The sequence below is a fragment of the Rhipicephalus microplus genome, chromosome 1, assembly GCF_043290135.1.
Source record: "Rhipicephalus microplus isolate Deutch F79 chromosome 1, USDA_Rmic, whole genome shotgun sequence".
Classification (NCBI taxonomy): domain Eukaryota; kingdom Metazoa; phylum Arthropoda; class Arachnida; order Ixodida; family Ixodidae; genus Rhipicephalus; species Rhipicephalus microplus.
Genome location: NC_134700.1, coordinates 277,816,668 through 277,840,917, shown reverse-complemented (window position 1 = coordinate 277,840,917; position 24,250 = coordinate 277,816,668). Strand labels below are relative to the sequence as shown.

General features: G+C 41.7%; 2 protein-coding genes across 3 annotated transcripts in view; one reads left to right on the top strand and one right to left on the bottom strand.

Annotated features, from left to right (window-relative positions):
* Nucleotides 1–1,180: 1,180 nt before the first annotated feature.
* Cib2 (Calcium and integrin binding family member 2) lies at nucleotides 1,181–8,434 on the top strand. The gene is made up of 6 exons (XM_037412850.2): nucleotides 1,181–1,417; nucleotides 2,260–2,294; nucleotides 4,322–4,439; nucleotides 4,744–4,891; nucleotides 5,913–6,108; nucleotides 8,122–8,434. The coding sequence occupies exons 1-6, from the start codon at nucleotides 1,367–1,369 to the stop codon at nucleotides 8,141–8,143; spliced, it is 570 nt and encodes a 189-aa protein (XP_037268747.2). The 5' UTR covers nucleotides 1,181–1,366; the 3' UTR covers nucleotides 8,144–8,434.
* Nucleotides 8,435–9,180: 746 nt separating this feature from the next.
* Nucleotides 9,181–24,250, bottom strand: part of LOC119188248 (tyrosine-protein kinase hopscotch) — a 52,415-nt gene continuing 37,345 nt past the window's right edge. For both annotated transcript variants that reach the window (XM_037436193.2, XM_075895606.1), the window contains one exon: nucleotides 9,181–23,367. In XM_037436193.2, the coding sequence (XP_037292090.2) occupies nucleotides 23,088–23,367 (280 nt within the window). In that variant the 3' untranslated portion in view covers nucleotides 9,181–23,087. The remainder of the gene's footprint in view (nucleotides 23,368–24,250) is intronic.

The window sequence follows — 24,250 nt, the reverse complement described above, 5'->3', positions numbered from 1 at the left end:
GAGCTCATGACCTTCATGTTGGTTATGGTGCATTGTAACAGCTAGCACGATGATCAAGAGGAAACGTTGATGTGACCTTTAAAGACTGTGAAGTCACAATGAGCTGGTGTTTGTCTATGGTGACTGTTTCCTAATCTTTGTGGCACTCTGATTTCATGATGCGTAACTGAGACTCGCATTATGAAGTTGAGCCTTGAGTAATATGCAATATGCAAGTGAATTACTCTTTTAACTCTGAAGCTAAAAGGTCAAATGATCTTAAATTGAATCTCATTTTTATTGAAGGTGTAGTGTTCTCGCTGCTCCGCTTGTGCCCTGAATACACGAACATAGACAACACATTGCCGACATTATCAATATCGGTGGAAAGGTCAAATCCTATATGCATTCAGCAAAACTACAGGCGACAGGGCGTCATATTGACGACTCAGCCCACAAGTCATCAGCTCAAAAGTCAAATTTTGGGGCATGTTTGTTATTCGTCGGTCTTTTATAGGCGTGATATGACGCGTGATATCTGATCGAAAGCCGCGTTGACCAAATTTGCAAGTTTCTTCAGCAAAAGGCTCATTGATAGACTTTTTGTTCTCTAACTGTATTATAAAAAGAATTGCGCATACAACACAAAGCTAAACAGCATTCCCACGAAAGAAAACTTCTAATGCACAGATCGCAGTTCGGCATTGATGAGCGCTTCACAAACAAGATTATTGAATGTCTAACAATCAAAACGCTGCAGTAAGTGTCAAATGACATTTTGTGTGTACGCGGATCAATCAGATCTCCCACCAAATGCCTTGTCACTACGGTGTCAATCGCAATCAAAAAGGAGCAGTTGCACTTTAGAACATCTGGTTCACGGGCCTCTAGCACTTGCCTCCGCCAAAGGGATTCAATTCCGCGACCTCTGGTTTAGCAGTTCAGCGCCATAACCGCCAGACCAGACCCTCTGGTTTAAAGCTCGCTAAATAGCTTCCGAAATGCAGTAATTGCGTATTTACTCGTCAACAGTGGCAATATGGCGGCGCAGCGATAAGTGACCTTGCCTTTGCATATGGAAGTAAAAGGAGAAAGAAAAAAAAACACGCTTCCCTTCGCACTGGACGAGGTAAAAAAAGGAGAAGAGGAGAAGCAGCTGCTACGACGGGGACCACGCCTAGGGTTGATGGGCGCGCCGGTACGCAGTCGCCGCTAGCGCCGAAACGGGTTCAGACCGGGGCTCGGGCTCACTTCAGGAGCGGGGCCTCGCTGCACGCACCTGGGCTTCTTGAAGGAATCTGCGCAGTTGTCCACGAATAGCACGTCGTATACTTGCGACCAGCTACAGTATAACGCAAGCTCGCGTTGCGCGGCGCTGCCCGGCGGCATGGGAAACAAGGTGGTCACTTTCACGGATGAGCAACTCGAGGATTATCAGGCAAGTGTGGCAGCTGGCGCGCGCGCGCGAATGTTTAGAATGCGGAGAAAAACAAAAAGATTTGCTTCTCGAACCACTCGGTCTAATGGGGAGGCTTTCGATTGATCAGCTGAGGTGACGGGGTAAACGAATACGTTACGAAGCGTGCTTGAACGAACTGTGATTACACGATCGGGGAACGAACAGACCTTGTTATTACGAAATGTTGTGCCTTTATGCCTTCGTTAATCCTCTCGCAGGATGAAAGCCCTCTCATACCAAGTACTCTGAATCGTTAATTACTTTTTTTCCTAAACACACAATCCATACACAAATGAAAAGAACATACAATTTTCTAGGTTGGGTTCCTAATCGAAAATACCGCTGCACGTATAAGGTGCGCAACCTCTAGAAAAGGGTGTACCAAAACGTGTTCAAATATGTTAGGTCATTATGTCACTAATGGTTATTATTGTTTATTTTTGGTTATTCACGTCCTTTCGCGAATCCGGCGCGTAACGTGTCCCAACTCGGGGTGCACATAACCTAAAATTATTCGGTTATAATTGACTGCGCACGTCGGAACAGACTTTAGCGGGTAATTTAAGAGAAGTATATGACCAAAACACAGTGTTACAACGTACAATCGCTGGTTTACTATTGCATAAAATGCATTAATACCTACACAAACGATGTGGTGGGCGTGTACACTACTACTGCTATCTATTAGAAGTAAGCAGAAAGGGGATACAGATCCAAAGTACATTACAGACTGTGTTCGTGTGAAATTACTGGCAACTTTTATCAAATAAAGTGTGCTGCTCATACTCGACAACACTTCTTCTTCCATTGCCTCCGTAAAGGACTGCACCTACTTTACGAGGAAAGAAATTCTCAGGTAGGAGCCGGATTTTTTTATTTTTATTTACAGAGTTTCTGATGACTTGATAATGAAGCCATAAGGAGGAGCGAGTAAAAAAAATAAATGTACCCCACTGAACATATTTTCACAGTAAGTTACGCACGTCATAAAAATGCCGCGAAAACACGTTATGGAACACGCTAAAAATATTAATAACACAATGAATTACATGTAAATGCAGATAGCGTAGTACGTGTATGAATTATAACGTCACATGAGAGCAAACAAAAGAAAAAGCCTAGCCAGCGTCACAAAACAAAAAGAATAAATATGGTGGGAAGACATGAAAAAGGTTCTTTAGCTCCGCTAACAACGAGGTTACTGTTACTGTATATATATAGAATCAGATCGGCTAACCACACCAGACATGTGGAGAAATGAGTGGCCTTTATTTCAGGCTAAAAACACGGGAACTTCTCAAAATGATTGGATTCAATAAGTACTCATGCTTTAGAGTACCTGCGAAACCGCAATTGTGATATCTCGAATTAACACAAGTGATCGACTGTTCACAACATAAGACCATAACACTATGACATAGCGCTATGTCAAAAAAAAATGGAGCAGGTGAACAAATTGAAAAACAAGCAAAACTATCGCCAATTGGACTTCTGTTTCACCCTGTAACTATTTCGTAGACTTTGCTCGGTTCGCTTCAACAGCTATGCAAGAACTATACATCCTCAACTTAGTACGTTGTTGAGCTACAGATCATAACGCAGTCGAAAGGTAAATATGAGATGCCCCTTCACTGCTGAACGATTACCTTACAAAAAAACGACAGGCCTGCGCGGAAGGCGCAGCACAGTCACAGCGAAAGCTAGAAGAGCGGCCTTTTAGAGTCTTTTCCAAACACTCATTGGGTAACTGCTGCAAGCGCACTTGCCCGATGCCCACTACGGCATTAATAATAAAAATTTTAGGAGAGTAGGCCGGCATTCACTATGCTATTTTTCGTCAGTCTTCTGAGAATCGTGGTATCCGCTAAACTAATGCCAGAAATTTTGTGCCAATAGTTCATGCAGTGGATGACGACGACGAAGAATTATGCCTGAAGTGTGTATGCACTACAGTAAATGCTCCGCTGTGTTTGATTACATCAGCGCAACTAAAAGATTACCATGCTAGTGAACCACTACCTTTTCAGATCTTTAGTTTATAATTCGTAGTTATGTCTTTCAAAAACAAAAGATGGTTTGACCGCTTGCTCAGCACACATTTTTGTTTTTTGGTAGTATTATTTTAAGCTACTTTTTCAGATTGGCTTCATTTTCAGTTTAGTTTCATTTAAGTATCCTGCCGCCCGGTTCTTGGCCCATCCCCCTTTGTGGGTAAGCGCCATCCATCAGACGTCATCAGCATCAGCATCAGCAATAGGAGAACAAGACCAAGCTTTTGTAATGGATTGGAGCATTGTACGACCCACTCGTTACGCTATTCGCATTGTGCGACGACTGGTTGTTCTTTCGCTGTTTCAAAACGCTTTATAAGTCGTATTAACGCGAATGCCTTCCCAACATCAAGCCTGCCTAAGGCAAGTTTGACAACAATTCACAAGCAGCTCAGTGGTATTAGAGTACTGGGCTGGCATCAAGCAGACCCGGGCTCGAGCTCACTGCATCATTCTAACTTCACGCGATGTGGGTACGGACACCGGCAGCGGCGCTAGCAGACAACTACGGCGCTGTGGGAGACCCAAGTTGTGATCTCAAAACAGCTCTCGCTGTAATATTATAGGACTGTGTTCGACTCATCTGGTCGGTGGTCACTCTAGATACTGTGATAAGATAATGCAAAATGTAGATCAACAACACGGGCAAGCTTGTTTACTTCACCTGAATATCTTGTATGTACTTTTTTTCGTTACCTGCCCAGGGCCTTTAATCAGGCTGGCAGAATGAACTGAACAAACAAGCAACTTACCACTATAGCCGACTGCAGTAACTATGTGTTACGCAAGCCGATCGAACACTTCGTGCGGGCGCTTCAAACAATTCCTGCAGGATACAGAAGCGGTTCCGAGAGCTGGACAGCCAGCGGGTCCCCATTGTCATGACAGGGAACGAGGCGCACACCATCGTCGTTCCTATGGAGAAGATTGAGAAGATGCCCGAACTGAAGGTAGGTCAAATTCTGCACTAAAACCAGATTTACAGGGCCGTGGCAGATGATCTAAAGGCACGTTGACATTCCTCGCATTAGTTAGGAAGTCGCAGTTTATCGGTGTCTTATGAGTCTCCAAGTACATTCATTCTCGATACCTCTTAATTTTGGCACGGCTAGAACGACCATTGACATCCAATTTTCGGAGATTAAACTATGACGACCAGATATTACGAGTAAGCCCTGGGCGCGGAATTCCACAAATGCATAAAAGTGTTGACGCAAGCGAGTTAGTAACTCTTTCCTGCGACGTGTGTTGCAGGAAAACCCGTTCAAAGAACGCATCTGCAAGGTATTCTCGCACGACGGCAGCGGTAATATGACTTTTGATGACTTCCTGGACATGCTGTCCGTCTTCAGCGAACCGTCACCACGCGACGTCAAAGTATTTTATGCCTTCCGCATCTACGGTGAGCATCGCGTGGTCTAACCAATCTGCGTAATCTTTTGTGTGTTATAATATGTGTGACATATTTGCTCTGGAATGTCTTTTGGCCCATTCCCGCTTCAACAATACTGCTGCTGGAGCACCATCTCCATTGCTCGTCGGCCCACAAGGTGGTTGAAGCATTTCTCTGCTTCTTGCGAAATACGGGACTGTTGTATACGCCTCTGGCTAATGTATAGTGCATGCGACAAATACACATAGGTCGGCTCACTTTTTGTTCATTTCCTTCTTTTCTTCCCTCTTGTCTCACTACCTGATCTTTCAATTCCCCTTTTCTCATTCCATCAGCATAGCGATGCAGATTACTCAAAGCATATCGCGCATAATTGTTCATAACAATCGGTCAGTAGTGACATGCCCTGGTCACAAGCCAAACTTTCTTCAACAAGGCACCAGAAAAAGTAACGGAAATAGTAGTAATTACCAAATAACAGTAGTCGCACCACATCGCAATTGCGTACTATAATCATCAATGCACGTCTATGCCACTTTGTTTGTGAACCACATTATTCTGACTTTACGCTCTGCAACTGAGAAGACGCTTTGGGCACTGGCGTAGCCAGAGAAGTTAGAGGAAGGCGGATTGAGGATAAAGTTGGGAGGTAGGGTTCAAACCCCGCCCGAAATTTTTTTAATGTAGCTCGTGTGTATACATATATTCATTTGTATATAAAAGCACGCGCACGAACGTATATAAAGCATGGTCAGATTCTCCCCCCTCACAAAAACAATTTATGACTGCACCCCTAGCTTTAGGTAGCACTTCATACTTTCTGCTTCAACAGCCTCACTTCACCCGCTGGAAGGCTTTAGAAATAATGGGTTTTATCAAACTCGGGCCTGCTTTCGCTTCATTACAGATTACGTTGGTTAGATTAGGAGATCCCTCACTAAACTTTTTTTTTTGCGTCAGGTGCACTAGAGCTTTTTCTCAATCGCAACGAAAACCCCGCCTGTCGGCGTATACTTTTGCTACGCCGCAGATTACGACGAAGACCAGATGCTGGGTCCCGGAGACATCGAGAAGGCGACGATAGCGCTGACGCGCTCCGAGCTGACGCCCGAAGAGGTTCAGATCGTGGTCGAGAAAGTTCTGGAGGAGGCCGACATGGACGACGACGGAAAGATCTCCTTCACCGAATTCGAACACGTCATCACACGTGCGCCAGATTTCATCAGGTGAAGCACTACGTCGCGTAACGACACCCGCTGGTTTGCAAACATCGGGAAAATGCCAGGTTGGGATGCGAAATGAGGTAGAGTAACGCCGTCAACGAGTAAGGTCAGAAAGGAGTCAAGGCAAGTCGATACCATGAACTGGCTTATCGCATACTTCCAAAACAAGAGAACGTCGAGTTACGTTCTTGAATTAACCAATTCAATATTTGTAATGAATTTGAACCACCAGTTTAACGGTCATTATCTAATAACTGCCTTTCTGTACGTGAAACGAATGTCAGTGTGACCCCACTACGCACTTTATATTTCCCGCGGCAGAGAGAGCGGTGTCAACACGATCTGGACAAATGCAGCAGCCACTTTGTTTCCTCTCTGTTTTTTTTTAGAAATGCAAGCTAAAGTAATGTGCAGATAAGTAAAAGCACCAAGTTCAGCCATTTTACTTAAGCCGCTGAAGCTTTCTTCCCTCCTTCAGAACTATAATCCCACCTTGAAACTGCTGCAAAGGTGGCTTCACCTCAGTAAGAGCGTACGTGCAGTGCGGCACGCTTTACAGAAAACAACCAACGAGACGAAAGATGGCGGTTGATCATCCAACTTGATTGATATGTGGGGTTTAACGTCTCAAAACCACCATATGATTATGAGAGACGCCGTAGTAGTGGAGGGCTCCGGAAATTTCGACCACCTGGGGTTCTTTAACGTGCACCCAAATCTGAGCACACGGGCCTACACCATTTCCGCCTCCATCGGAAATGCAGCCACCGCAGCCGGGATTCGAACCCGCGACCTGCTGGTCAGCAGCCGAGTACCTTATCCACTAGACCACCGCGGCGAGGCTTGATCATCCAACTAGACCCCGCTAAAATTTTGAACGTTTACATTCATAAAATACGCAAAGTTCAGCCATTTTACTTAAGCCGCTGAAGCTTTCTTCCCTCCTTTAAAACTATAATCCCACCTTGCAACTGCGGCAAAGGTTGCTTCACTTCAGTAAGAGCGTACGTGCAGTGCGGCACGCTTTACAGAAAACAACCAACGAGACGAAAGACGGCGGTTGATCATCCAACTAGACCCCACTGAAATTTTGAACGTATACATTCATAAAGTACGCAAAAAGCTTAACAATGTACTTGGAGGTCATGAAGCATAGCAACTTGCAGCGCAGTTTCTCGAGATGTACAATTATTCAGCAGCTTGTTTAATCGTTCGCAGTCGTAACAGCAAGCGAGAACCAGTGTCATTGAACTGCACATAAGCTTTCTTTCTCTGTACAATGAAACCATTCTTCGAAGAATGCGAGACAACTTGAGAACAGCTACGGATACTCTGAAAACACGCTGAATTAACAGTGGGAAAACACCTGAGAACTTCAGATCGCTGCGTTTATACTGATGCCTTGCCAGTCCTACACCCTGGCTTTAGCAAAAGATGGTCACGATATGAACCACACGCGCTAACTACGAGGCTCAGTTGCCGAGACAACCTTAGCAATGCTATAATTAGAGTGAAAAACACTAGGAAACCTCCACTCCCCCCCCCCCCCCTCTTCGTCTTTTTTTCTGCCCTCGAAAGGCTTTTATGTATTTCGGAGTTGCTATTTTATTATTTCCTGTCATGGGTCACATGCGCGTTCTTTTTGTATTGTCGCTTTTCGCTGCACTTAATTTTTTGCATTCGCTACTTGCCGATTTTTATTATTTTATTTTGTAGGTGAAGGGGCCAGTCAAGCTGCGACATGCAGCTTTTTTTTCTTCGCACAAAACCACGTACACAATGTGCCTTTCGTGTACTTGTCGCGTGGTTAAATAATCTCGAACATCAACCTTTGGAGGTGGTAACATACTATTGCAGCTACGTTGCCCACATACCAGTGGATTAATATAAATGTGTTCACTGATGTGCAACTGTGATGAAATAGCGATTCTCTGCACAAATCAATGCAGCGATGTTGCACTACGTGTTTACCTAGCAGAAGGGAATTAATTGAGTCGTTTTCCTGTTATTTTGCAGCGCTTTTCACATCAGAATATGAGCTTCATCGGGTGGCATGGCACAGAAGAATCAAGCCTTCCCGACTGCCCTCTCTTAGCAAATAAGACGTCAGTGAGAGAATACGAACCTCAACGAATGCAAACTCGTGTCAAAACCACTAGACGCCAGCTTTTAGCATGGTGCTTTTCCTTTTTGGATTTTCTTTAAAACCAAAGTTCATCAAGTTGTCGTTCTTATTCAGTCATTCTAGTGGAGACAACATAGCAGCCAAGAGTGACAGCTACTTGTCCGTAATAAAGTGTTAAAATACTGAATGCTTTCTGGTTAATTACCATACTGCACATGTTTAAAATGAAGCATTACTAATGAAAAAGGTTTCATTTCGCCCAAGCGCAGTGAGCGCCATCGGTGAGTGGCGTCCTTATGACAGGTAGCCACAGTTCATTGTTGTAATAGAAGCTCCACAAGTTAATTGCACATGGTTCATTGCAGGAGTATGCTACTTGTCAAAAACAAGATGGAGACAACATTTGAGTACACACAGGTATGGGGCCCCGGCGACTCGCCATGTTTTGGTGCGCGAACCCTACTGTACACAGCCCAATTGTAATTGAACATTGTGATCGATTTGACGATGCTACTCTTTTTGTCTTAACGAAGTACTTCACATGCAAGACATTGAAATGCACTGCAATAGTCGAAAACCGTCACTTCCTTTTCTTATGTGGCAAAGAAATCGTCATGACCCATAGACCAAAGGCACCAGTTCTATGAAAAAAATCCCGGCATTTCTTGCGATTCCTGTCTCCACCTATACGGAAGAAGATAAGTCTGATAGATAAATTATTACCCTATTGCTAATGTTGTGCCTAGCAAAAAAATAGCCAAAGCCCTTATATTTTGACTTCTTTCCTTAGTCTATTGCAATTTTTTTACATAATTTAGAATGACATATTAGTGCAACAATACTTATGCAACACAGAAGAATCTCAAGAGTCTTGAAAACCAGTTAAATGTAACGTAGACCTAAGATAAGTCTGATACTAAATTCATTCATATAAGAAAAAGAAGAGGTACTTTCTGTATTTGGTGGCACACCACCAATAAAAAGCCATTTTATTCAAACATCATTACACGTATAAATGTTTACAGTGTTACATCATTTGCACATTCCACAAGCGGCACACAGACAAATTTGTAAAGGTACATATGCATCAATCACAAAAATAAGTGCCCATATCCACTCAGCACACACCAATTGGCCCGAGATAAAAACGTTTCCAAGGCACACAATGTTAAGCCCAATGCCAAGTTACTACACCAACGCAAGAAATCAACACGTGAATCATGAACAGTCTTTTCCAATTGGCAGAAAAACTCTCAAGGCACACTGTTCACCAACGACCTGTCTACAGAACAAGACAAACTGACAAAATTTTGCGTACATTCATGACATTCAGGCTGAATCCATGGCAATGCCAAGCAGAGCATACAAGAAAGATGCCCATGACTGAATGCTGGCAACAGTGCCCACTAAGTGAAAAATGACTGAATATACCTGACAGCTGCATAACTATACTACAGTACACACACGCATAACACTTAACAAAATGACCAATTCATGGTATCGCACTAGAGCATTGTATACGTATCTGGTCAGTACTCAGTGGAACGCTCATAGCTAATACAATGTAACAATCATAATTGTAAAGAATGAGTATGATGTCAACCCCAAGGCTCCAGCAGAGACTGTAAGCATAGCACAAAATGCTTGCTGGTCAGAATGGTTCACGTCAGCACAATAACAATAAAAAACTGTTAACAATTATTGTGATACAGCCACTTAATAGTGTGTGACTATGCCTACCTAGAATCCCCCTTCAGTCAATCACATTCAGAATTGTTAAACTGATGAAAAATGTTTTTGCACTCAACGAGCTGACCTTCATAAATATACACACTCCACAAAGAACCTCACATTGTCTTGACTTTTAGTCAATTTTGCTGAATCACCAGTATTCTCTTAAGAACGCATCCCAAGAAGCCACGGAAGAAGCCAAGCTTGTGTCAGTTCCCTAGTACTATGTATATAAAAGAATACATACACTGGCATTGATACGCTTAAACTACATTCAATACACTAACTTTTCTCGCACAGTTAAAGTACCTCTGTCAGCACACTTTACATTAACACTTTTCAGCATGGTCTAAGCTGGTTTGGCTGATAGCAGCAGTGAAGTGCTGGGTGCTGTTGCTGCGAAAATACCACAGTATGCTTGGATACTATGTCAGCATGTATTGGCAAGATTTCGGCAACAGAACTCAAAGGTACTCGTTCTGGCGTCAAACCATTTTAGCCATGCTGCAAAGCGTTCATGTTAGGCCTGCTGACGACTGTGCACAGTTGGTGGCCCATTGTCCCATGCCGGCTGGCAAAAGGCTAACCAAAGAAAACAAGCGCCTTAAAATTGATGTGTGCCTGGCAGAAAAAGTGAGTGTTGGCCTCATATACCAAAGGCATCATGTACCCGTTCTATGCCAGCTGATTTCCTTGTGCAAAATTGCCTAGTCAATAAATCTACCAAACAAAAAGAACCCATCCCAAGCATTAAAAGCAGGCCTCATACCCTGCTCCCTAGCATGTAACAAGCTGAACAGGTGTTGTATTATACGGCCGCACCGTTTGTCAAACAATAATGTTGGATGGTTGGCATATGTAACTTTAGGTGCCACCTTAGCAGATATTTTTTTATATCGACATTTGGTCACTTCAATATGTACATGGCAAGGCTATGCTGGAAAGTCATTCCATGAATTATGATAATAATATAAAGGTAATAATTTATGGGGTTTTACATTATAAGAGCACTCCTGGGCTGAGAAAAGGTTGGTTGGTTGGCACGTAGGGTTTAAAGTCCCAAAACCACCATATGATTATGAGAGACACCGTAGTGGAGGGCTCCGGGAATTTCGACCACCTGGGGTTCTTTAATGTGCACCCAAATCTGAGAACACGGGCCTACAACATTTCCGCCTCCATCGGAAATGCAGCCGCCGCAGTTGGGATTTGAACCCGCGCCCTGCGGGTCAGCAGCCGAGTACCTTAGCCACTAGACCACCGCGACGGGGCGCTGAGAAAAGGCATCACAGCAAAAATGCACAAATTATATTTAATCCTTTTAGTTAGTTCACAGGTCTTGCACATTTTCTCTTATTCCACCATCTTTGAAATGCAACCAATGGTGTTTGCACAAATGTGCAAAATAGCGTCTACAAAATGTGCAATGTCAGCAACAAATTAAAAATTTGCCTTCATAGCCATGGCTTCCTACCGATGAGCTCAAGGTTGTGGGTTGAATTTCCAGCCACTGGAACAGTACGTATCTCAATAAGGATACAGTGTAAAAATGTTTTTCTACTTCAATTTATGTTAGCTGATTAGAGAAATTACAAGTTGTCACAATTATCGAGTCCACACCAGGACCTTTCTTCATTGCCATTAAGTCTCATTAGATAGCAAAACCCCATCCCTTTTTTTTTTCATACATCTAAGTTGATAAAATGGCCAAGTCATTTCAGTACTGTCAATGTTGTCCTGAGCAGCCTTTGCTTCTTTATGACAATTCCCTGGCCCCTAGAAAGCCTAGTGTAAAATAAATGCAATATTTTCAAACTTGGTATTACCAAAATTTCATTGAATCTCATTAACTAATCAACTTTGAAGCTTGCTCAGCAAACAATGTGCTCCATTCATTAGTGATTCATTTGAGGACACACACATCTAGGAAGGAAAATACAGAGGTGATACTACTCTGAAATTACATACTATTTAATATACATGTATATCACATATGTAACGCATGACCAGAGACAATGGGAATGATAATTGTTATGTGTTTGTAGCTAGACATATAAGAGAAAATTATTGTTTTACGATTTTGGATTGCACAATGAGGGAAATAAGCCACACAGAGAGCCACCATATGCTACGCACACAATGAAGGTAGGTTGTAGTGACGCATAGAGCTAAGAGATATACTTAGTTGAGAACACTGAAGAATGTGTTTAAGTTTTGAGCAGCCCACTTGATGGGCATCTTATCACGTCATTATCAACGAAACTCTAAAGTCTTCATAACAGGGAACTGCTGCGGTTTCTCCAAAGAAAGCTAGGCTTGTGTGTGAATACTAAGACACAAATGTGAAAGCAGTACAGAAAAATCCTCCCAAGCATCGTAAATTTCAAGTGACTCATCTGAAACTAGGTAATAAGACCATGAAACAGTGAAGACATTCTAAAAATATCTGCAACTGATGAATTCTGACAACGAGCCTGCAAGATTAGTTACAGCTTGTAAATGCTTAGGCTACATAAATTTTTTGAGCTACACGCAACAACCCTCGCCTCAGCTACAAGTTACTACTTTTTTTGAAAAATGTGTGACAAGTTCTGTAGACAAGAAAGTATGCTTAGAGTATGCTTTACAAATCAGCCGTGTTCCCATTGAGGTATGAGCAAAAAATATGTTCCCAAGTTTCTCAAGTGCTTAAGAACATATTTCCACAAGGCGAGGTGATTTTTCCTTACAGTACAAAAATAGCGCGAGATCCCACTACCATTTAGAAAGACACTGATGCTGTTAGGAATCACAATGTGTAGCAATCTTTAAACCTGCGATTCTTATTTGATTCGTGCGAAAGCACACTAAGGCTGGCGTGTCCTGTAGTTTTGTGCTAACCTTGGCAAGAGTATTCAGAAGTTACAATATTCTTTTTTTTTTCTCCCTATACCAGTGAGAGCTGAAGCACCATGGACTTACTGAAACACACAAGGCAAGGTCAAGAATTTGCAGATAGTACTTTAAGCTTTTCTTTATTACAAACTATGAAAAAAGAAATCACTCCCACTTCGTTCCTGGATTCGGTAGTACGAGTCAATGCTGTATATACGTAGAATAGTTACAGCTGAAAGCAATAAGATTATTCGCACTTCCCTGCACAAATAGTGATAAGATTTCAAAGAAATGCTCTCCAATCATGTCATCATTATAATTATGACATACACAAAATGCGTGCATCTACTTTTACAAAAGGCACAGCTCTCACTCAGCAGGCACTTGAAATTACGCAAATCTTTTTCACAGAATCACCTACCAGTGCCCGCAGCCAACTGTAGTCACACGCTTGAACCATATATCGTGTCACAATGACTGGCAGCACGATACCAAAGCTTATGCTCCTTGAAGCTTTAGAAACTGTCAAAGACGAAACATTTGTCAGTATATATATAAGCTCTGTGAGAGGGCTACATTAGTAAAGAACGAGCCTTTCAAGAGCACTAGGCGAAAGATGCAGTTTCAAGAGATGCCGTTGCGCAGCAAACAAAACATAACAGAAAGGAGTACGACACGTCGCAGCAGACACTTAGTATTTCAAAGAACAAGCAATTAAACATAAAATTTACAAGAAATTTTAAACACCAGAAACTATAATTAAAATATCAAATTCATACCAACTTTATGAGTTCCGTGGCCATTTCGTCTATCAATGTGTCAATATTTATTTCTCCACTTACTGGTTGTTTTTTATTTCTCTTTTTTCCCTTTTCTGCTTGGATTTTGGCAGTGGTAGCGTTGCCTCCTTCTGTGTTATACGACTTGTACTTCAAAACACAACATTTATCTGAGTATACCATTCTTGACAGCCTCTCATTGTGTTTGTACTTTTCACACTACTGAACTGTACATTGGGTATGGTTCCTACCAACTCAACCTATCATCTGTGTAACCCATGAAGAGGGCTAAGACAAAGAGATACATTATACTAGCGAAAGAAACAGTGTAGTCATATCTACAGGAATTACGAGAAATAAAAATAGTACACTCTCTTTGTGTAAGCTGTTCCTATTTCTGTTGTATAACATAAACACACAAAGCCAGTTATGACTGAAAGCTGGCCGGCATAATAGCGAGCATTTGTTCATCACCTCACAATAAGTTCTGAGAAGTAGATATCCCGATACCATATTTCACACCCAGGGGAATGCCCAGTTGAGATCTTCTATTCAAACGTTGCTTTGAGCTATTCAAGAGGTAACAAAGTGCAGTAATACTAATGCTGAGCACACTTTCTGCCCCACACTGTGATGGTGAACGTTAGTAGAGTGGGCATTAGGAATCCAAACATCAGTAATTCTTAAACATCAGTGAATGGAATGCAAAAACCAAGGAGGTTGTCCGCTACACGTCAGCATGTCCTCTTGCAAATATCAAGCAAGTGAACATTGTACGCACCTCCCTATGCCGAGTGCAAATCGTTTACAATCTCTCGCAATGTAAATTTCCAATAAATGATTATGCAATCGCACTCTGAGCAAACATGCATTACAACACACCGAGGTAATTGACAGATATGGCAAAGGTAAAACGGGGAATGCATGACACAAGAAACTTAACAATGAAGATGCTCATTATGTCATTCACTCAAGTTACGTCAGCACATGATTTTACATGTTCTTTTTTTTTCTAACTCAGCCTGGCCTCCCAATCCCATTGGTGCCAATCTATAAATAAAGTTTAGAGAAAAGCCAGTAAAAATACTTACGTCACGATTTGCATGGAGAAATAACGCCTGTCAAAAAGGGCATAGGTACACGTTCCAAGACATCAAGTGCAGCAATGTCAAAATTACCATGCCAAGAAATAAATGATCACGAAGCTTTCATTTTACGGTTGACAATGCCCAAAATATACTTCAATAGGCTTAAATTCTCAAAATCAAAGGCAGCTATCAGACCCTTAATTAATCTGCTCAGGTACATGTTCAAATCAATCTAAATTGCTGGGCAAGATGAGAAACAATAGCACATTAAGTATTAACATAGTTAGAAATGGTAAAAATGCAATAAACCTCTACAATATACACAGACATTTATCTATATGTGTTAAATTCATCTATATGTGATAAACAAACAGAGATATTCATGTACATGAATCAAAACACACAGTCTTTTCAATGTACTACACATGTGTTTCAATGTCAGCACTTATTTGTTTTACAGGTAAAGTGTAAAACATTTGGTGAGAATATAACAAAGAATAACAAAGATCCACAGGTTCAAACACTCCAAAACAGTTAGACACAAGTCCAGCAACATTGTAGGCAACTCATTCATAAAAATGAAGACACAAAAGATTTCTGCATAAGTAAAATAGAAGGGTATGAACATTTTCTTTTATTAATGCATTAATGCATTTATTAATGCAACTCCATTTTCTTTTATTAATGCATGTCATACACAAGAGACTAAAACACCTTTCACACAAATAACTGCACAAGTATGATTAGTAGTATTATGCCTAAAGAAGGCATAAAAAGATGTTACACTTCCAATCTGCAAGACGAGTAACAAAAAACCACTTGCAGTACTACATTTTCTAGGCAGACATGAATGTTTTATAGTACTCCCATGATATCTTTAAGTAAAAGTTAATAACTATTTAAGTTACCCTCAGTTTTTTATTTATTTCGTGCTGGAAACAATCTCAAACCACCATACCAAAAATGCTCAAGACAAACTTTTTTTAGAAGAAAACATAAGCTCCAGTGAAAACTTGCAAACGCATACATCTTATGACTGAGATATCTTTTCGTCCACTCTTATTTTTTTCTGTTTACTTCTAATAACATCCCCTATACTGTCCTTGGCATTGTTGTCAATAAGCTCTCATTAAAATTGCATCTAACAACAGAAACGAGCCTTTGAATTTATACTTCTTTCCTGCATGGCAGAAATTGATCTGTGCCAATGCTACAAAATACAGGCGACGCTCTATTTCTAGAACATATGGCATGAACACAGACTGATGGTATCTTGAATGAGTCGTAACCAAAATGTTCTCGCTCAAGTTAAGCTTCAAAAAATAAAAGATGTAAATAACAAAGCACTGTCGTTTTGCAGTGAGACATATTTTTTTACGTTTTAATACAATGGCAAAAATGCTTTGTAAAGTTTTTTGAGAAACTGTAGAATATGTCAGGTTAAAGAGCAACCTTTATTCAGAAGCACTTCAAGAGATGGATAACCATTATCAAACATACAGAGATCTAATCTTATAAAACTAATACAACATAATTTTGTAGTTGTAGAACACTCACATTACCGTAATTTATACCGGTGCGCAGCAAGATACTTGTTCCACGGGCGAGTTTAGTAGAGATTATCACATGCCCAATACTAGAGATCTGTCAACCTAATTCTGGGCATCACTGAAAGCCAAGACATTTATTTAGTGTCTGGAGAGGCCTTAAGCAGGAAGGTTTGTGCAACAAGTCTATGTACAGTGGACGTTTCACCAAATGCATGCACAGAGAGAAGTGCACCTTAACTTCTGTCTGCCCCAAATCTGAATTTTCATGACTTCTCAATTACAAGTTCACAATTTGTTATGGTTATGAGGAAGCCAGATTCGGATGACATGTGATGTCATGAGCTACTGTCTAGGTACAAAGCTACTAGCATTTAGTAATCACAAGTGTGGCAAATAATCATGAAAAACACAAGAAATTCACAAAGGAGCTGAATGATTCAAGAAACTTGTGCGGCTGCAATCTTGATTCAGCACCGAATGTGAAATGTTTCATGTGTGCAGCACCAACCATTTAGGACGTCGCCAAAAGATATCAGACAGTGTTTACCAAGCATAAATCAGACAGTGAAAAAAAGTAAGAACGTCATCGCCATCACGACGTGAAATTGCTAGCTGACAAACGAAAGGCTTTTCCCAGCAGCCTAGGCTCCACCCTATTTTGTGGGAGAAATTTCTTCCTATATCAGCAAATTTTCTGTTCTCGTCCGATAACCTAATATGCAGCCATGCTTGGCTACAATTACAACTTTTTATTCTCCATACAAAATCATAGAACACATGAGGCATCTTTAAAGGGAACAAATGCTATTGCAACTAGAACTCGAATAACTGGATGCTACAAACCAATACCTCATATATTATGAGGCAAGGAGCGACCTCTAGTGAAAGTTACGATCGTATTAGAAACAGCTCCGATGTCTTGACCACTGCACTTAAGCACAAAGGAATAATGCACGCAGACAGTTTAACACAAAGCATCCATCTGGCACAGACTATAAATTTCACATAAATGACATGAACTTGATTATACAAAATTACTAAGTGGAGTGCTGACACTTCAAAATGTATGTATGCGATAGAAATTGTTTTAACAATATGCCATCAGTGCCTAAAATTGGTAAAAAGTTCGTATGATGCTTGCAAATATATTAGAAGCAATGTGGGAGGGAGCACCATTCTTATTTATATTAGATTGTTGAGCACTGCCCAGTACATAGATATGTGCAGTAAACAATTGAAGAGTCGGTTACAATTAGCAAAACAAGAGAGGGATAGACAGGCAGATGAACAATGTCAAATGGCATATTTTGAGATGAAAGCCTGCTTTACTGCTTGACCTTCTACTCACTTGTGCATGTGGGACTGCACGTGCTCTTTTTTTATATATGTAATCACTGTATGTACAATGTGCATGCAGAAAAACACAGTGTGAGTGTAATCTACATTCTTGGCTGTTTCACATGTATTTTTTAACGAGTTGTAGCCTGGGTGGTTATAATCATTCTCACACCTCTTTGTTGCCACCGAGGTTCGAGTGCGATGAAAACAGCGTGCCGCACTGTTGGCATTTCTTTCCACCCCCACCCCATAACACACACAAACACAACAGCTTGGTGGCACAAAAATGTTACTGCATTGACATGAAACATGGTAATTTTCTAGCTGCCTGTAACACTTAGCAAAGCCAACTGTGACCATAAAAGTCAACTTTCGAGGCACATAACAACATTTAACATGCTTTTTTTGCACCTGACTTATAGCATAATGGCTTCCATATGATTGTACTCAACAGATACCTTTTTTAATCGACTACTTCAAATATCTATACACAAGGTGCAGTGTTTTAATGAGGACTAAGCTGTCTTAAAGAAAAGCCAGAAATATTGCACAAAGTAAGTGACAAACAACTTAGCTGAAAAAAATGAACAAAAAACAAGGAGACATACATACAGAAGTTGTGATCACATGAAAGTACTAGTATATCTGGTTTCTAAAGTACAGGTAAATAAGACACAGAAGAGAAGGATATTGGCGTAAAATGATGTTTCGTTACCATCATTGCAATAAAATCTATATTTGGCAAATGCACAAAACAAACAAACATGTTTCGTATCAAACTCGCCATTAAAACAACTGCCCACATACGTAGACTGTAAAAGTGATCAACACAAGAAATCTACACATACCCCAAATAAAAGTGTCCATTTTTTCTGCGACTACTCATAGAGCGACGTGTAAGATACAAGGTTAAGAATAATAAAGAATGGAGTGTGGCTAAAACCTAAGAAATTGACAGATAAAGTGGAAAAGTATACAAAAAACACTGGGCCTCTTACCAACCCCGAATTCAAGCAACATATACAGATATATACAGATTGCTGCCTCAATAACGAGTACAGGTTTAAACAGCTCTTTCAGCTAAGCTAATAAATTCAACAGCACTCGAATTCTGCACACAGGTGAACACCGTCATGTTGTAGATAATATGCCCCACTTAAATGCTGTATTTGTCTGTTCCATTTTGGCTATACAAATTGTCTCTGGCAATGCCAAATGAAGAGCAACGATTTTTTCTTTATGAAGCATATGGCAGTATCATTTAACATCCGTAGAGCCAAAGCTACCCCTCCCATTCTTTCCAATAAAAAAAAAACTTTTTTCTTTGACATCACATCACCACACTGCCAACTCCTGAATCTAACAACAGCTGAAGGAAGAGAGTACTACATAAAAACAGAGTATTAAAAGTGCACTAAAGAATTCTAGTTCTGGGGGAGAGCACCTACAAGTGAGGCAGCAGTTTAGGTAACATGAAATTTCGAGCAAGTGCACCCCTTACCGTGAAGGACAAGATTTGAAGGGGGCCTTTGAACGAGAATAGATCAAAAATCAAGATGGTGGTGGAAGAGTTGCTAAAATAAAGAATGCACATCCATGCTTTTAGTTCAATGCTTCATTTAATACGCATGCACTCACTGCTTTCATTCGCCCTGGTTGGGCAAATAAGCACAGTGAACGAAACAGTGGAAATGGTGGGAGTTGGCGAAGAGGCCGCATAGTATTTGAAACCTCGCAAAGAAGAGAAGGAGGCTCTTGCTCAGGATTTTATGGTAGTATAACCATTCATACAGGCAGCCTCAATGACAAAAGCATTGGTGCTAATTTACGTAACCTTTGGCATAATAGCACATTGTACTGCATATGAAAGCACCAACTAACTCAGCTTTGCACTGGGCCACGGGCAGCTCCCCTTAGTGCTGCTCATTGCACCATGCATTGGTAAATACTCCCGAGTTTTCTATGACTGTATTTAGAAGCATGCATCCAAGTCGAAAACAGACACTTTGTAATACCTGTTACAGGATTTGCAGCTCTTCTATTAGCGCCCTGTATTTTACCAAATAAGTGTACCTGAAAAAAGGAAGCGAGAGATAAGAGATTGAAGCAGTGGACGCAAGCTAAAATTACTCGAGTGCAAGGGGGGGCGTCAAAGAAAACTATATTCAGGGGTATTATGTGTACAAACGGTGATTTTAATAATAAAAACATTGCATTAATGGGCTCCCAAATAATTTTGATCGCCTATATTCGTTTGCATGCACTTAAATCTAACTACACAGGTATATTTGCGTTTCAATCCAATTGAAATGCGGCCACCACAGCAGTGACTGATCCCTACAAAAACCAGATGGCTGAAAGCCGAGATGTGACAATAAAAGTAAGTACTATAAAGGTCTTAATAGAAGAGGAAAGAGCATTATTCAATATTTCCTGCCTGGTGTAACAGTTTTAGAAATCCTTTATGGGGGTGCAAATGAAAACACCACAGTACTGGCATGACTACTTTGTCCCGAAAAAGAATGCGGCTAACTTTGGGACCCCCGAAAAATGCCAACATCTGCCTCACCTATACTGCAAACTCCCAATGACTCTTTCCAATAGCAAGCACCACTGAGTATGAGCACACTCACTTCCCTTATCAGGAGGTTGATTGCCTACAAATATATATATTTTTAAATTTACTTTTATGGTAATGTCACAAACAACAGTATCCATGTAGCAAAAACCACATGTCTCGAACTGTGCAAATGATATACATGCAATGTTTGCCCTTTAAAAAAAAAGTCACAGCTTTGTCCCAAAGGCAAAGCAATGAACACAATAGCAACAAATTGGGAGGTCTTGCACAGCATGACAAGCCCGAAACGTGCCCTGCATTTCTCAAGCACAAACGACGCACGAAACCTACTCACAGGTACAAATGCATGCGAGTAAGCCTCTCAGTTGTTACTTCACTTAGTCTGAAAAACGTGCCCTTTTCGCAAATGGAGGCAGTGCAACGATTGCAGTGACCTTTGTGCGCCCCGCAACTACAACAGAATTGTTGCAGTGCAAGCCCAACGCCAGCCAAGACAGAAGATCCTCCACATCGGAAGATAAGGGCGCACGAGAAATCGTCCACTCCCCTCCTCTCCGCAGACCAAAGTACGCGTGAGAGATGAGAGCCGCCGTGTGCTCTAGCTTGCCGTTTGAATGTTGAAGGAGGTACCCCTGGGTGGCTTAGTGGTTAACATCTCGCATTCACAACGTGGAGGTCCCATGTTCGATTCCGAGCGTCGGAGTCTTTTTTTCTGCATTTTTCTTTCTTATGTTTTCATATATAGATACGTATGCATATACGGTGCATGATGCTGACGTCGGCAGCGAAATCCAGCTGAGAGTGTCCATATAATTGATCTCAATAAAAAAACACGGTGCCTAACCATGCATTAAGATGAATTTTATACGATAAGCAAACAGCACGTTCATAGCCGTCAGATGCACAGCAACCCAACAGCTGTGATGGATTGCTTGAAATCTTGTACTAAAGGAACAGGCGAGAGCACTCAATGTGGAACAAAAGCAGGCAGGCTGAAGAACAATGAGAGTTATAAGAGATCACTGACTTTCAGAGGATAGAGACTTCCACACACGTCTTCAAGGCAAGGGAACCTTGCCCTGCATGTCTTGAGCATCACTGTGAAAAAGAACTTGAGAGAGAAAAAAAATTGATGGAGTAAAGAAAGTGAATATTAGAAAATATGAAAATACTGGTTTCCAAACCCCATCAATCAATATTGAGAGTTCGCTGTTTCACCCCTCCTTTTCACAAAAGAGGAACGGCACTTCCAGAGAGAGAATGGAGAGGAGAGCGCAAGGCAGTGCAGGCATTGACCCGAACACTGTAGGGAAAGCTATTCAGCGTTTGTACCATATTCTTTCAACACACACAGGTACAATGAAATATGGACTACTTGTGATACAGCCTAATGTGACTTCACTTATCTACGTCAGCCCATATCTGTGATACCTGCATGAGAAATGCATGTTTTGAGACAATGCTTCAAAGCCATTGCACAAGGGCGTAAGCAGAAATTTTTTTCAGGGGGGAAGGACCAGTTTAATTTGAAGTGGGGCTGGGCAGGCAGATATAGTTGAGTGTCATTTCGTGCTCTGTATGCAATGGAGAAAAAAAAAATTCAGAGGAGTGAGAGGGGGGGGGGGGCACGGGCTTGGTGTGCTACCCCCTGGCTATGCCAATGCCATTGCATGCTTAGCAACTGACACTGTACTCCAAGTCAGTCAATTTCAAGAATACGTTTGCAGTTGCACGACATCACATGCAGAGTAAGTTCTCGCTGGAGTGACAGACGTCACATAGAATGCTTGGAATGACAATCTAGCATAAAAATAATGCTGATCACAGACTTTTCACCTCATTCATTACATCAACTTTCTTTGGCTTAGCAACTTACGCCTCTTGATCACTGAGACTTGGTGACACAGCAGAATGAGTCCCCGGTGTATTCCCAGGCGGTCCCGCATTCAAAGGCATTCACTGTGATCTTCACATTTCAATTTATGCTGGCAGAACCAATAACCAGCCCCATTTAGTTTCCTTGTCCATCAACCTGAGCCACGATTTAGTAGTGATGCCACTCTTCAACCCTAATGCCTGTAGCGCTTTTCACTTAAACACCAGCTTTGGCAATTTTTTTACCATGACAGAATAATGGTGCTTTTATGTTCCCGAGATACTTTTCTCACACGTCCAATAGCTGAAACGCTCAAAAATTTCGAAAATAATTTTTACTTAGTCAAAAACCGCAATACTGAAACTGAAACCCAACCAGGTGCGCTTCTACGTGTGACGTAATCTTTCACCCCAACCTGCCTGATTGAACATAATGCCCGCCAAATGGCACGAGCTGTCCAGGCCGTCTGCGACGATCGGCTAAAATGCTTACGCTGTTATGGTTAACATATGGCAAATCGCATGTGGCCCACAATGCAACATTACTTGCCATCTATCGCACGCCCACCAACACGGAAAAGGAAACTGCACGCTCAACCAAGAAAATGACGGCCAAACCTACACAATTCATAGCAGACAAGCAGACGCTGCAGTGGCACATCAGTTCCGTCACTTCCACCAGGCAAAACTCAACGTGACACAAACAATGTTGCCATTTGACAAGCAAGGTAAGCATTTGGAGGCAAGGTATATATAAATTAATTTGAAAAGAATCTACAATACTCTCAAGCCTACAATTGGCATGAATGGCGCAAACGTGCAAATGAACATGCCCAGTGAATTTCATTGAGATCCATTGACCTCGAAAAATCGCTGGAGTTGGCTTTCAACAGCAGCCAGAGCGACGTTCTGGCACTGTGTCACTGAGATCAGCCAACTGCATGCTGCAGATGATAAGACTAAGCAGAGGGCATCATTATAAAATAGCGAGCCTGGTCCTTTCAGAGCAGCAAGGTATTGTGACAACAAGGACAAGAAGGGTCACAGATTGTGTACCATGTCCTTGATCTTGCGGAACTCTGGCCGTTTGTGGGCGTCACTCGCCCAGCAGAGGAGCATCAGCTGGTAGAGGTTGGCCGGGCAGTCTGCAGGACAAGCCAGTCGCTTACCCTGGAGCAGCTCGTTGCCCAAGTTCTCCTGGGTGACACCCTGTATGACAGGGTCCTCACCATAGGAGAACATTTCCCACAGTGTCACACCGTAGCTCCACACGTCCGACTTGGTTGAGAACTTTCCGTAGAGGATGCTCTCTGGGGCATACCTGCATTCTTACAATGGAGCTGTTTAAGGCTTGGCAGAACACCCCAGACTACTTAACGAAAACCAAACAAGTATGTGCCAAGAACTCCTACTGTACATGCATAATATCATATAGCAAGGGGGTGGAAAAGGAAAGTGAGGGGGAGGCGGAATGGTGTAGAGATGAGGAAGAAGGAAAGGAAGAAGTTAGAGGGTAAACCTTAACACAGCCATGAACAGCATCGTATAGCAAGATAAAGAAAGAACTCCATCTGGCTTTGCGATGTAGTGGTGCTTGCTCGCCAGCTTCACTTACTGAAATTTCACCGTTGTCAAAGAGGCTTTAATTTCTTTTAGACATAGTCAAGGTTTGGAGTTCTGTTCATTGAAATTGTCGCAGGGCAGTGGGCACTTAACATGAGTAGCACCAAGATTAGCTGAAAGTAACAATTTTACAAGTCGCACGTTTTGAACATACACGCTCACTTCATGCATCAAGTCGCCTGAATGCATGTCGAGTGCTGCATTTCAACCAGACATACAGTAAAGACCGGAATATTGATCCAATTAAAAAAAAAACAATGAAAAGACGATCCTCGTCTTGTATACCGGTCACGGGCAGAAAAAAATGTGGAAGTATCACAACAATGGGCAGCTAAAGTCGAAAACGTCCATCGCTATTGTGAGCATCAGCAGCGGCACCGTTGGGCAAAGACAGACAAAGCCTATAGTGTTTTAGCAACGCCATTTTGCCTCGGTCATCTGCTGTCAGTCTGCTGTTTTCTTTTCTCTATATTTCCTTCAGAAATGAGTGGTAGTCGACAGCAATTTACGATAGGCTTTGAGAAAAAAAACTTATCGAGTATGTCCAAGCACACGGCAACCTGCCGGCACAACGGGAATTT